We start from the raw sequence: 14,874 nt of genomic DNA, 5'->3' as shown, positions 1-14,874 counted from the left end.
AAGTACTTGGGTATTGTGCTATGACCCTAGATGGTTCCAAGTTCAACAAAGCAAGATATGGGAAGTAGCCAAATGTAGGTTAACTTGAAAAATTCCTGTCCTAATTTATGGTTAAAGCATGAGGTGGGATTGGTAGCTGCATCTGAAAGTCTTTTCTCATCAAACATCAAAGGCAGATAGGTTTCTAAAAAGTATTTATTTTCCTATCAAGCAAACCAATTGTATTATTTTGGGTATTTTTTTCCTAGCAGCATTACCAAATGATGGACTACTTTTTAAATCTATTTTTACACTCTCAGTGTAGAGCAGAGAAAATGCAATAGATAAAGCATGCTGTGCAGAAAGAGTATCTATCAACAAGTTTGTTTCATGTTTTAGCTGTCAGAACTGTTTTCAGGCTTTTTATTGTTGCAATTTTTTTTCTTGTCACTGTCATTCTTGGCCTTTCCTCCCTGGTTTATATTTAGATTTACAAAGAAAGGAAAAGACAATTAAAATTTCTGAATTTGAAGTTTTAATGAAAACACTCTTGTTTTTCCTTCTTGACAGCAAATCTAACAGTAACTCAGAACAATTTCATTTAGACAAAAATTAATGTAAAAAAATTGTATAGATACTAAAGGGAATTTTAATGCAAAACAAGAAAAGGAGCAGAGGGAGTATCCTGCTGAAAAAACCAGAATATATTACTTATAGTGATATCTAGAGGCCAAAGGGAGACTAAAGGGCAAGGAAGATTAAATCTAAAAGAAGTATATTTCTTTGGAATGTTTAAGAATAAAAGAAGAGAGGTTTTCCCTGTCACATTCTGTAAGCTGTGTAAGCTGAAAGGCTGGAGTGGTAAGCATCATGACAGTCTATTAAGGGGATAATATAGAGAAATAGCTCTTACAGTTGATCTGAGGAAAACGCAAAATAAAAAATATTTTTGTATTGTCTCTTAACCTGTCTCTGAAACTAGTAAGGGCTTTCGTTGATAGTTGGACAAAGGAAATATATTTTTTTTCTGTGTTTTTAACTTAAAAATGATAAAGCAGAATAACTAATTTCATGATGACTGTCAAATTGTATGACATTCTGTTCCCTAGGCATGGTTGTCCTGGTGCCCAGGATTCAGGTTTCTATTCTGAAAACTCCTGAACATAATGTACTTTAAGAGGATATGACTAACAGGTTTCTCTGGCAGCTGACCACACCGAATTTTCATGCAGCAGTTTGCTAGTTTTAGCTAGTCATGCCTTGGTATGTAGCAAGGCAATGGAACATGCTTAAATCTTAAAACTCTTAATTTATGATAGGTATGTGAAAGGTGAATTTATGATAGTTGTATTGCAGCAGTGATGAGAGTGTGATTTTTGAGTCTCTCCTGACTCACAAAAACAGTAAAAGAGCAAAGACTAGACAAAGGTTTTGACACAAGACTCACAGCAGAGCTGGACTGTTGCAAGATTTGCCAAGTAATCTGAATTGTGGTCGTAATCTGAGTCCTGGATACTGCTCCTTGGTGATATGGAAGGAACTATTGAGACTGGCACTGATAAATTACTCTGTGACCAGCTCAGTCCCAACTTGAAAATGGAGTGGTAGATCTAGCAGTAAATTGCTGCCATAAAACCTCTTCCTACAGCATCTGCAAGGAATGTGGCACGTCTCTTGTGGTTCTTGCCTGAAAAAAAATCTGCGTCTTTGGCAAAAGATGCGTATTTCAGCCAACTTTCCTCTATTACACTATGCTTTAGTATTTTGCTCTTTCTTGCAGAAAAGACTGTCTTCCCTGTCGTTAGTACACATAACAAATAGGCACGTGTTTGCTAACACAACCATTGGTGGTTTACAGTCACTGCAGTTAATTGGTTTGAAATACACCTGCTTCCATTCTGTAGCTAAATCAAAAGCATAGCTTCATGGCTATGCAGACTGGAAGCTGAGAATATTAAGTGACAAAATTACTCTTCCACATTCACACTTCCACTCACAGCCACAGAATTTCCATTTAAGCTTCAATAAAGACTTACCTAATTCCAGGTTTAAATGTGCTGTATTCAGCTATGTAATTTACTTTTAGAGAGAAAACCAGAATATTAATAAAGAGCAGGAATAGGAACTCATAATAGGTTATAATCACTAGTGCTAATATCAAATAGAAACCTTTTAACAACCTTGCAAGGAATTAATATTATAGCTTCATTTCACTTCTCTTATCTGAAAAATAAAAAGACTTTCAATAATTTGAGTAACTAGCATTTTTGTTAAATTTTGGTCTAATAGGCACCAAAACATATTATAGCCTCATATGCCTGTTTTGGCATTGTGGAAATACCTGTGAAGATTCATCACAGATTTTAATTTTTGCATGTAATTAGAAGTATTTGGAAGCATTTGAAAACTTTTTAAATACATACTATCTACTTGCATTTGATTAACTTCTACAGGGTGCCCTAATGCATTTATCTAAATATGTGATTGTAATTTATCAATGGCATGCTAATTCCAATTCAGTAAAAATACTATAGTACAGCTATTTTAAAAATCTGGATAATTGTCTTGCTGCTTTGTGGCCTCCTTAGCCTAAATAAAACAATTTACTAAAATGTATGAATGCAGCAGTAATTATCACATGCTCATAACAATTCTTCAGTATGTTACAGTAATGGCAAAGAGAACAGAAATAAATCCACATTTCCATATGGCACAGAGAACTTGCCTTTAAAAGGTAAATATGGTACTCTATGAAGCAGTTAAAATGCTAAGGGTAAGAAACTTAGATGATTTCTGATAAGGTTAAAGTGAGATTTCCTAACAAGATTTTACCCATTCAGATAAAATTCAGATAATCAACTGCTTATCAGGTATTTAAAGCAAAAGTTTCGAAGTGCTTGGGTTGTCTCCATTGTTGCTCTAGTCTCAGTCCATAGCATTAGTAACTAACCTCTAAAGATGTCTATTTCTCCATAAGTAATCCATGTTCATAATTTAGACAATTAATGTAATGGCTAGACTTAAAGGACAAATTCCTGATAAATTCCTCTGAGCTTTTAACTTTGCAAAATCAAACTATTTATTTATGGAATGTCATCACTGAAGGGAAAATGCCCTTTACTTTTATCAAAAGCTAATCATACATTACTTCATTTTAGAGCTTTTTGAGGCAGATGCATCCTTGCCTGTATATCAAAAACAGTGTGGCCAGCAGAACCACAGCAGTGACGATCCTCTGTACACAGCTCTGGTGAGGGCCACACCTTGAGTCCTGGGTCCAGTTCAGGGCCCCTCACTTCAAAAAGATATTGATGAGCTGGAGCATGTCCAGAGAAGGGCAGTGGAGCTGATGCAGGGTCTAGAGAGTGAGCTTTACGAGGAGCAGCTGAGAGATCTGGGATTGTTTAGCCTGAAGAAAAAGAGGCTTGGGAAAGACCTCATCACTCTCTACAACTTTCTGAAAGTGGGTGGGTCGATCTCTTCTCACCAGTGACTAGTGACGGGACAAGTTACAAGTTCTCAAGTTACACCAGGAGAGGTTCAGGCTGGACATCAGGAAGAATTTGTGCACTGAAAGGGTGGCCAAGCATTGCATGGGCTGCCCAGGGAAATACCAGGGTCACCATCCCTGGAAGTGTTCAAGAAATGACTGGACATGACAGTTAGTGCTATGGTTAATTGTCAAAGTGGTGATCAGTTAAGGGCTGGGATTGATTACCTTGGAGGTCTTTTCCAACCTTCATGATTATGTGATTGTATGAAATTGGATAGACATTCCTGGCTAGGTTTTGTGGGTGGGCAGATGTATTTTCCAGAAAGCTTCAAAATGGGAAATTATTGCTATTTGTTCTTCAGACTGTGTGAGAAACAATTTTCTCATTCTCCCAATTTGCACTTATTTATATACCATTCCTTTACATTACAGGTGAGTCCCCTGGTTATAAAGCTACTGACTGTTGTTTGATAGGCTTCTTATTCATTGATTCATTCCTTTTTCATCAGGGAAACAACAATTCTACTTTGAAACTCATTAACTATTCATTAGAGCATAAGTCTGAGTGATCCAAAAACTAAGGTTATCTACTACAACGAATTGAAATTGTGATCTCTTTTACTTATTAAATAGGAAAATAATCCCATTAAAATGCTATCTTTTGAATATAGACAAGGACACTTTTTGTGTCTGATGAACTACAATGAACCCAAAATCATTTACACAATTTTAAAAGTGCAAGTGCAGATTATGATTTATATGAAAAGGTGATGAATTTTGAAGTGCAGGTATTAGAAATTATTTACTGTGAAATCTTAATATAAGCTTTAAGTCTATTCATATATCTAGCTGTTGTAAAGTTTCAAGGAGACTGCATCAATTCAAGCAGAAAATGATTGTATTTCATCATTTTTATTGTCATGTGTATCTCTGCCATACATAATAGGGGAAAAAGTAAAAGATATTACAGAAATTATTATGTTTTTTAAACCTCTTTTCTCTAAACCCCTTATATGTATTTCAATTTCATTCATGTTTTGAGGAACTGTTCAGATTTAATGAGACTTTTCAGCAGTTTCATTTACATTTATTGGCTTTTTCATCTCAGAGGAAGTACTTAGAATGTCCATTTCCAATTATTAATTGAATTATATTATTGCTATTCTCCAGTAGTAAATCCAGGTTTTATTCAAATAGATTTACTTTTTCAGAAAAGTAAACCAAGTGGTGGCCAAACATGGATTTTGGATGTGAACCTTCAAACATTTCTATGGATAAGAAACTGAATAGATAGGCACAATCCAGTTTTGTTTCTATTGCAAGACGAGAAGTATCTCAACTGCTCATCATTAGGAATCTATATTTCAAATGTTTTTACTTAATAAGTTAAGATGCTATTTAAGAAGATAAATATTGACTGTAGCAATTTTGCAAGTATTTCCTGGAATTGCAATTTGCTTTGGTCAAAATTTTGCTCACTGAAGGTGCTGAATTTTAGTTTATTGGGGAATTTTTTCTTATTTAAATGAAAACCATAGTAGAAGTTTTGCTTTAATTTTGCTTTTTACAGAAAATATGTATCACAAATTACTCATATTCAAGGGCTTTGAGTAATGAATCTAAATCAGTCCCTCCTAGAATTTACTTTTTAATAACAGCTTACCTCTGAAGATTTCAATGGCTATGTTTTAGTCTATAAGGAAATAACTGCATCTAGTCAGGCTGTATTACAACCTCCTACCTATGATATATCTCATATATGGCCATATATATGATAAAATATATATGGCCACTCAATGATAAAAAAATTGTCTATCCCTCTTTGTGAAATCTGCCAATGCTTTAACTGAACTAATTAATGTGCAACAAATAAAATTGCAAGCTTCAAAAATTATAGAAATTTTACAAACCCTTCTTTAAAGTCTGTAACTTGGCAGACAAATTGGCACCCCTATCTAGTACTTGCATAATCTCAGTAATTGTTACTTGATGTTTCTGAAAACCAAGTGAAAGATAAAGGTGGTAAAACTGACCTGTGTCTGTAATGCTGAAATGCCATGTAGTCTGTACACATGAAAAAGATGCTTCTTTCTTCATGAAGACTTGATTTAACTCATTTTCTTCAACTGGAAGCTGAAGGTATGAGTAATTTTCTCCAACTGCACTTACAGTTTTGGTTTTAGAGACTTTGCGCCTACTCCATGCATAGCCTTCTGATTTTATTTCCTCTAAAAGGATCACTCTTTGTAGTTATTAATTCTAACTCGCATTCCTTTGAATTCAGTTCCCTAACTACCTCCTTTTGAGGTGTGCTTGAAAGAGCATTAAAGTTCAAGCCTTTTCTTTTTATACCTTTTTTGTATTCATTCATCTCTCTAGAATTTCACTCATCTCAAAGTAGGTCTTGGCTATGATTCTGTAAGTCCGGGAATACAGTTATTAGAATATCCTCTTATTTTTGTGGGGGGGGGAAAAAAAAAAAAAAAAAAAAAAAAAAAAAAAAAAAAAAAAAGTATTTTAACATTGTAACTTATCAAATACCTAAAGTCTATTTCTTTCATTTAGAAAATAATGCTATGGACTTTGAATTTGGTTTTATAGTTCTATTTATTTAGTTATATCATTAGAAGATACATTCATAGTAGTATTTCTTAAGAATATTGAACTACACAGTCCAACTTCCCATCAAATTACTACAGATTTCCATATAGTAAATTGAAAAAAAGGATAATATAGTTTTTATTCTGTATTTTTTAGTAATGCTGGTCATTTTCTTTTTTTCTTGATCCTGCTGTTTAACTGCTGGAAACATATCAGTAAATTCTGGTTGGCTGATCTTTTTTACCTTTCTTACTAAAACCAAGATAATTGGAAGTGTCTGCTTTTACTCCACTATGTAAAAGGAAATTGGAGATATTCTTGAACTTGTTGAAAATATTTTTTTAAGGATAATGCCTTTACCACAAGAACTGTTAGACTTCTGCTTTTGAGCCCGTATGAGAAGAAAAAAATACTAAGATTGCATTTTGAAATGGCAAAAAGGAGCCTATTTTGTTTGGTTTTAGCTTTAACTATATTTTATTTAATTATATCAGATTACCTTTAATTCTACCTGCCTGAATTTCCAGTCTGCTTGAAAAACTTGGTTGTTCATTCAAATTTCTATTTTCTTAGGGGAGAAATACCTTCTCGTCTTCTAAAAAATGATGCTGAAAGTGAGGAAATACTAAAACTGGGTTATAACCAGCTGTCACTTAACTTTTTTTATCAGTCTTTACCTGATATTACACATTTGGCACTTCATACTGATTTAATGTCAGACTCATACTAGTGAATTTTGTGCATCTTTGCATTCATAATGTTCTTTCAAATATTACAGGCATGGTCTTCTCATAAGTAAAGACTGGCAATGCTGCCTTCTGCTCACTTATTTACATCTTCGTATCAGATTGCCACCTTCAAAAATATAAAGGGCCCTTGGCATTGAAAGCATTTCATTTTACTAATGAAAAAGATGAATTGCATCTGGAAACACACTCCTTGATTTTGAATATTCAGCTCCCAGAGAAGTTCATTATAGATGAAGATGAGCTTTATTTTGAGTGACAGAAGGCCTGGCTATACAAACATGCTATTCCAGATTTTTAAAGGAAAGAGAACCTCAAGTCATTGCCAGATTTAAAAAAAAACAGATTCTGCAGAGCATATTTAGGAACAATACTTGGAAAAAGATGTTGGGTTTTTTCCTCCTGTGGTTTTCCATAGCAATCAGCAAAGCTTGGTTATAGAAAGTGGATTTTGTTGAGGTTTTTTTGTGAGAACTTCAAAGCAGCAGTTATAACAACGTTTTTTTCAGTGTTCTTTGCCAGAATATTTGTAAAGGTTATAGATTTCTGGAGATAAAAACCTAAAATTTGAATTCATTACTCTTCTCTTCCTGTCTTCAATATTAGTAGACCACTACTCCATATTAGTAGACCACAAACAGTGAAGGTTTGGGGGTTTGGTTGGTTGGTTGTTTTCTGTTTTTCTTTTTCTTTTAATGAAGATGGAGTTTAGAAAATTATTACCAGATCAAAGTTTGCTTAGCTTGGTTTTGTTGGGCTCTTTCTCAGGCTATTTTCCTTTAACACTAAAAACTAATTTTACCAATTTGACATAACCTGATTTTGCTTTCAAATCCCGGTAAGGGTTTGAAACCAAATATCATTGGTTAACTGTAAAAGTATCCAATATCTATCTTCTTTGGCATCCAGAGTTTCTGAAATAGTTTGCAAAATATTTAAATATGTTAAAAATTGAAAACACTTAATTGTATTCAAAATATTGTAGCAATTAGAGTTGTACCTTTGTCCTGTTGAGCACTTCTTGCAGAGCTACCTTGAGATATTCTAGGAATATTTTTAGATCTATTCAGAATTCAAGTCTCAGAACAAAAGAAACCTTCTGCTGTTGAAATATAGAAATTAATTCAAGAATATTTAGTAATGAATTATAGTTATCCCAGACAGTTTCCTTGATCTTATTTTAATAGAAGATGAATGCATTACCTGTTTTACATATTTTTATTGAGTTCTTTCACCTTTCCTGTAGGTTCTCTGTTGGAAAGACTTTCACTCTCTAGTTCTAGGCTACTTGCCTTACAAAATGCCCAGTAAACCATGTTCAGAGAACGAAATTAAAATTTATTTAAGTGGATGACAAAAACAATGGCATTGGATAAATCAGTAAACAAGGATAGGCATAATGATTGTTCAGCAAGTGAAAAAAAGGAGGCAAACTTCAAATGTCAAAGAATTTAGGGAGGCTATTTCTATCTATTAAATGTAAAGTAAGTGGTATAAATACCTTTTATGTGTTCAGTCCTTAGAGGGGAGAGGTAAGAGAAATGCTGATTTTGTGGTGTTGTTCCCTACATATAAATTTCTTGAGTTTTCTATTACTTTAACAAGGAACAAAGATCCATATTATTTTTTTTTGTCTTCCTCCCCCTGCCCCCCCATAATTTTCTTTCAAGAAATGCATTTAAAATTGATTAAAGAATTGTCTTTTTTTTTCAAATAACTTCAGTGAATGTTTACTAGTGTTCTATTTTTTGAATTGGAGTTTCTCAATGAAAAATCTTGGTCACCTAATGAAAACTGTAGAATTACCATATTCAACTTTGACCTAGTAATATAAACCAAAATTCAATAGAGAAGCAATTCAGATTTAGAAAAATGTTAGCCATTTTCTTTGCCTGGATTTTAAATGCCCAGTAGGAAATACCTTAGTGCCACTACCAACACAACCCAAAGCACATCCTATGAGAATAAAATTTTTCAATTAGAAAGATCTGATGGAGAGAAACTCTGAAACTGGCAGATATCTAAATTAAGCCAGCAACTTTAGGTGAGAGACAGTTTGTTTTTTGCCACACAAATTTATGATATTTCCATTCTCTGTAAAATACCTGTTCTCCAAAATATGAAGATAAGAATTCAGGCAAACCATTGCTGAAAAATTTGGATCTGTAAGTGTTTCAGATTTGTATGTGAAAAAGCAGAAATCCAGAGTTTTACAGGATGTTGGTCCAGATTTTGATAGAGAAATGAAAATGTAAATATGAAGAAACATTTATAATTATTAATAAAGGATTTGATCAGAGATTTTTTCCTAACACTGTCAATTTGTGGTCATATATTTCAATGTGTTTTTATTTTCCAAAGTAATTGTACTGTATTTTATTTATGTATTTTAGGCACGGAAGGGGCAGTGTTTGGGCACTCTGTGGAGACACCCCATATCAGAGCAGAACCTTCCCAAGACCTCAAGTAGGTGTTGTTCAAAAAGTTGTTTTAAAATCAAGTATTCTCTAAAAAACATTAAGTCTGGATTAAAAGAAAAATATCTGTATAGTAATATATATACTGCCTATTTAATGACTCATAGGTACAAAAACACTGATAGACTCCAGTGTGTTCTAACTAGTCAAAAAATCCCCACAAACTCCTATCACTTTGAAATGTAAAATACAGTGCTTTTATATATGGCCTGCCTCCCATAGTAGAATTCCTGAGAAATATATTTTCCCTAGAGACTAGAATACAGGTGTTTTTAAGGTCCAATGTGTGTAGTATTGTTCAATAGCATCAGACTACTTGCTTCATTTTTTTATGAGCTGTTACAGAATATATAGGTCAAGTTAAAGTAAATAGTCTCAGATTTTTCATATTATGGTATTTCTGGGTTGTTGGGTTTTTAATACTAACACACATACTTTTCAAAATTTCATTACCAAGTGAGGCTACATTTCTAAATGTAAAATTTTTCTGTACATAGTCAAAGAAGCTGAGAAATCAGTAGATAGTAAAAGATTAATTTTAAAATTTACTAAGGAATCTGTAGAAAAGAAAAATTTAAAGTGAAAGCTTTTATTTGAAGTGCATGTTTGTGCATTGCTAAATCTGTGATTTATACAGATGTGAATTATAATGAGAACCACAGAAAATCAAAGGTCCTTCCTTGTGTTACTCCCAGCAGAGCTGGTGAGGAAAAGTACATACTTTGATTCAATTCTACTGTGATTTTTGAACATTATATAACTATCTCTTTACCTGCTCAGAAGTGTTTCTGATTAATTGCTACAGAAAAGCATGGTTAAATGCTCAACCTTATATTTAGGATCATTGACTAATAACAGTGTTGCAGAAATCATTTGCAGGAAGCTGTCCATGGGGACAAGTTTGACCATTGTACATGGAGTGTGTGAAGTAAATGATTGTGTTTGATTATTTACACTAAACATTTTAAAGTAATGCATAGTGTTGGGTTCTTCCAGAGGATCCTGCTCACTGGATTTCCATCTTAATCTCTGTCCCTTTCCATGACTCCTGTCAGTCCTTTGTGGAAAATAATTGTAAAGGCATTTATTAGTGACAGTCACCAAGATGATTTGATCTCTAATCAGAGGAAGTTCAGCAGAAATCAAAGAGGAAACATAACAAGCTTTTAACATAACATAACAAGGGACCAATAATTTGGGTAAGAGGCTGGAACTTGTCCCACTCAAAAGAACTTGGAAACACTGCTTTCTCTATTTTTTTTCTAATCATTAAGTAATAATAACAGACTGAAAAATGTATGGTAAAACAGATAATCTTGTGTCTTCAGGATTAATTAAAGTAAGGTTAAAATCACCTCACATTGCTTCTGAAATTCACACATGGGACATTCACTTCTCCAGTCTTTCGTCTTTATTCATTGCCATGATTCCTATTGGCGCATAATGTTTTCAACTCCACCGTTACTTCAGTTCATTTTTCCAAGATGGACTTAAATTAGTCAGCATTTGGCATTCAACTTTCTGCCCTCTCATTAATAACGATTTTAGCCCATATCTTTTATTCAAAAAACTGAAGAAACAGACACCCTTAGAGCTGTGTCAAGTAACTTTGGCTTACTTGTAAGTGATTTATTCTTAATATATTCAGTCCCTATTATGTTCTGCAACTTTTGTACACATGTGCTCCTCTATTATTTGCATTCTACCATATTCTTTTTTCAAACTCTCAAGTCTGTTTAGTAATATTAAAATGATGAGAATTATTATTAGGACATTTCGGTGGGCTGGTCTGGCTCCTATTACTTTTTAATGTTTTAGAATAAACTTACCCAAGGTGTCTAATAATGGCAGTCCTAAAATCACCTAGAGTATTTTCCATGTGCAGCATCCCTGTGTCTTTGGATGGTTGAGCTTAATGGTAAGTAATGGGAGAGTAGAAAGTTTGCTGAATTAACATTATTCTTTTTTTTTCAGTGGACACACTTGAATGCAATTTGACAGCAAATTAAAGTGCATCAATGAAAATATATTAGGCTATGAGAATTATTGTATACAGGGCTGAAAGATAATAGAATATACATTAGATCACTAATTAAAGTATAAATGACCTCATATTTTTCATGTTGGAATATATATTTGTGGTCAATCAATAAACCTCAGATATCAGACTTTTTTTCCTTTTTCTCCAAAATCAGACTTTTTTTTCCCATTTTCTCCAAAATAAAATATGCTGAAAACCTATTCATAGCCTTGTATGTAAAAAATGATTGATTACTGAATTTAAAAAATGGAATAATGACCACCTTGATTACTCTGAATCAAACATAACTAAAAATTTTGGTCTAAGAATGTGATACCTACAAGGATCATAGTACTTCCTGGGATTTGAATTTAATCTATCACGGACAGGGAGACAAAAAGATAAAGCCAGATTCACATATCTAGCGCCACTTATCTAAACCTTGCCTCAGACCCTCTTAGTTCTATAGCCAGATTTTGAGGTTTTAATATAAAGAAGCTCCCCTAATATTTACTATTACAAAATTGTTGCATAAAAATAAACTTTAGTTGAGTACTTATATAACTCATCCCTATGTGTCCAACCATTTTGGTCACATCTCTCTCCTTGCATTTTCAAAAAAGAGCTAGAAAGGTTTCGCTTTCATACAGTGCTGTTATACAATCTTTTATGAAAGCTTTTGTGTCAAATCCCAGAAACAAATCAAAGATTACTTTCATTAGTTGGGATAAGTAGCATAAAAGAATCATGCATTAGAATCAGGAAAATGAATTATATCTTAATAATTTAATCTTCCTGTTTCTCTCACTACTGTTTCTCACAAGAACACAGTTAAGAAAACTAAACTGCACATATATTCCCCAAATACTGGGTTTAGGCCAATAGTGCATTAAAATAGAGTGCACTAATAGGCAATATCCATGCACAAAATAGACAGACAGTAGTTATATGCAGATAACTTTGCCCTCAATAACATCCTTAATAAGGGGATGAATTAATTTGTTGTCCTCTGGAGATAACTGCAAGATCAAATTTAAAAGATTTTTTCTCTTCTGTGTCATACCTCACACACCACTATCAGTTAATCCTGCAAGCTAATGCTGGGAATAATGAGATGAAAATTGATCAAGTGGCAAGGAACCATGCAAGATAGTTGGATTCTACTTTACCTCTAATAAGAATTAAAAATACTCCTATCTTGCACAGGAGGTCTGGTTCACTCTGAGTTGCCTGTTTGTAAGAAACACCTTTTGTGACATTTAAGGGGTGGTTTGCTAATAGGTCAAAATATATATTTTGTAAAAGCCTGGAGCCAGAGAACACATAAGAAATTTTGACCTTAACTTGTTAGTCATCTGAGCAGATTGAGAGTGACAAAAGCACCATGACTCTGTTCATCTATTTTTAGCCAGAAATCAAATAATAAACAAAACCTCATCAAAAGGTAGAAGATGCAGCAGAGTAAAAAAAAACTGTCTCCCTTCCTGTGCTGTTTTAATGATGTCAGATTCTAGTTAAGTTTGGTACCCTTTTATAAAAAAAATAGTAATAATTACTATTTTTTCACAATTTTCACTAGTTATTTCATTTTGGGGGCATGTATATTGACAGAAACTTGTTTGCTTAGTCTCATCACTAACTGTTGAAAATATGATTTTTTTTACATACATGTTCATACAGAAATAGGTATGAGTATAGTAAAATTTGAAAAATTTCCAAAAGTTAAGCTTCTCTTTTAAAATATGCATGCACTCTTCTCTTTTTAAATATACATTATATACGTAATTATATATATCTATATATTAAATAATTTTTTTTAATATAAGTAAACAGAGAGAAAAACACAGTAATGAAAGGTTGTAAGTGCCATTCAGACAGAACAGAGTAGAAACAAAAGGTAGTTGGGTATGGCTCTTAAATTGAAAGAATAATTTGCTTTAGCATTTTTAGGTTTCTCTGTGTTTTCTGAAAGCCAGAGCCCATCTAGAAGCAGTCTAAAATCAGCTCACAGTACCAGTATTTCCTGCTGTCACTTTACCTGTTTGTATACACATGGCTTCAGAATACCCTCAGCTTCTGAAACATCTTGCTTCATGGTCAGGTGAAGGTTATAGCATGTGGAGTACATGGAGTTTGCACTAGTCCTGTGGCTGTGAGTACAGAAGTATGGCTTGGATTCTTATCTTAGCACCATATCTGAGTGAGACAAAGGATATGGAGCTCATGCAGACTGGATATAAGAACAAGAAGGCTCAGAAGTTACAGGGAGTATGTGAGTTTATGAAACTATTAGTTATACAGGCCACCAAACAGCTCCTATTGCTTTTCTATATAATCATACAGAGAAGTCCAAAGATAGCTTTTAGCCATAGAGAGGAATTAATGATTTTACATGCCTTATCATGCAATTCACATTTTATCATTTGTTGTATCTTGAGATGGAATTTACTGCCAAAAGAATGAAAAAAGCTATTTGATTTCTTCACAATCTACTACTCAATTTTGTACTGCAGAAAGTAAAAACATCTCTCCAGTTTGTTTGGACATGGCAGAGTTCCTAAAAAAAATAAAAAATTGACTGACAGTAAACTCACCAAACCGTTTCTGATATTTTTTATGACTGACTGATGTTTTTGATTTTCGCCCTGGAATGTTTGAATACAATCCAAATATGCGCCATTGGAAAGTATGTTCCAAAGTCTCTGATATGCTTAATCTGCAGAGTTTGAAGTAGACCTATCGAAGGATTTTCAGCAGAATAATTTTCCATGAGATGCAGTTTTCTCAAAATGTGCACCAAGCTGTGTCTTTGGCTCAGTTAAAATATATCTGTTTGCCTCAGCTAAAAAATATCTGTTTATATCAGCTTAAGACCCCTTAGAGAAACAATGTAGAAAATATCATTAGACAATTACAGGTGGTCTGGACTGTTACTTCCTAATCACAGGAAGCTAATGGTTTTCAAAACTGAGACTCTTCAGACTCCCTCAGGCACTTTATCTTCAGATCTAACTCTTGACAAGCACTTGAGCATTTTCTGTGGGCATATTTCTTCAGTCTCTTTCTGACAAGACAGATTTTCTATTTTAAGGAAATGTATTCTGAGAGACAGCTCAGGTAACGGACCTATTTCTGTAAAGAAACTTCATGTAAGAATGTTTAGCAGAAAGGCAGGGCATGTGTAGAAAGGGATTCAAGCCAGAATAAAAATAAGGAAGATCATGCAAAAGGAAATATTTAGGGTAGAATGGAGTAACTCTAAGTTGTCAGCACTATGACAAATCCTTTTCCCATACCCTTCCTTAAGCAACTGTTTTAGACTGTCTCCTATCCAGAACTCTTTCTCACAGCCTGGAAGTTTAGACTTTCAAGCATGTTTTGGTATTTCTCTAAGAAATAAAAGCTCATGTTCTAAACCTTACATTTCTACCAATTTTCTTCATTTTCAAAGGTTTGCTTTTTAGTTGACTTATGACTGCATGACTTTTTATTATCTGAGATGCTAATTAATATTTTTGATTTGTATTCTTCTTAATATTACTTCTGGTTTTGATAGCT

General features: G+C 33.5%; 1 protein-coding gene across 3 annotated transcripts in view; it reads left to right on the top strand.

Moving 5' to 3' along the window:
- SGCZ (sarcoglycan zeta) overlaps window positions 1-14,874 on the top strand; it is a gene marked incomplete at both ends in the record, with an annotated part of 382,627 nt that overhangs the window by 349,217 nt on the left and 18,536 nt on the right. For all 3 annotated transcript variants that reach the window (XM_083862032.1, XM_083862033.1, XM_083862031.1), the window contains one exon: window positions 9,213-9,285. In XM_083862032.1, the coding sequence (XP_083718158.1) occupies window positions 9,213-9,285 (73 nt within the window). The remainder of the gene's footprint in view (window positions 1-9,212; window positions 9,286-14,874) is intronic.

Source organism: Zosterops lateralis, assembly GCF_965231275.1.
Source record: "Zosterops lateralis genome assembly, chromosome: 5".
In the NCBI taxonomy this organism is placed as follows: domain Eukaryota; kingdom Metazoa; phylum Chordata; class Aves; order Passeriformes; family Zosteropidae; genus Zosterops; species Zosterops lateralis.
Note: the sequence above shows the minus strand (reverse complement) of the source record. Positions and strands in the feature narration are given on the sequence as shown.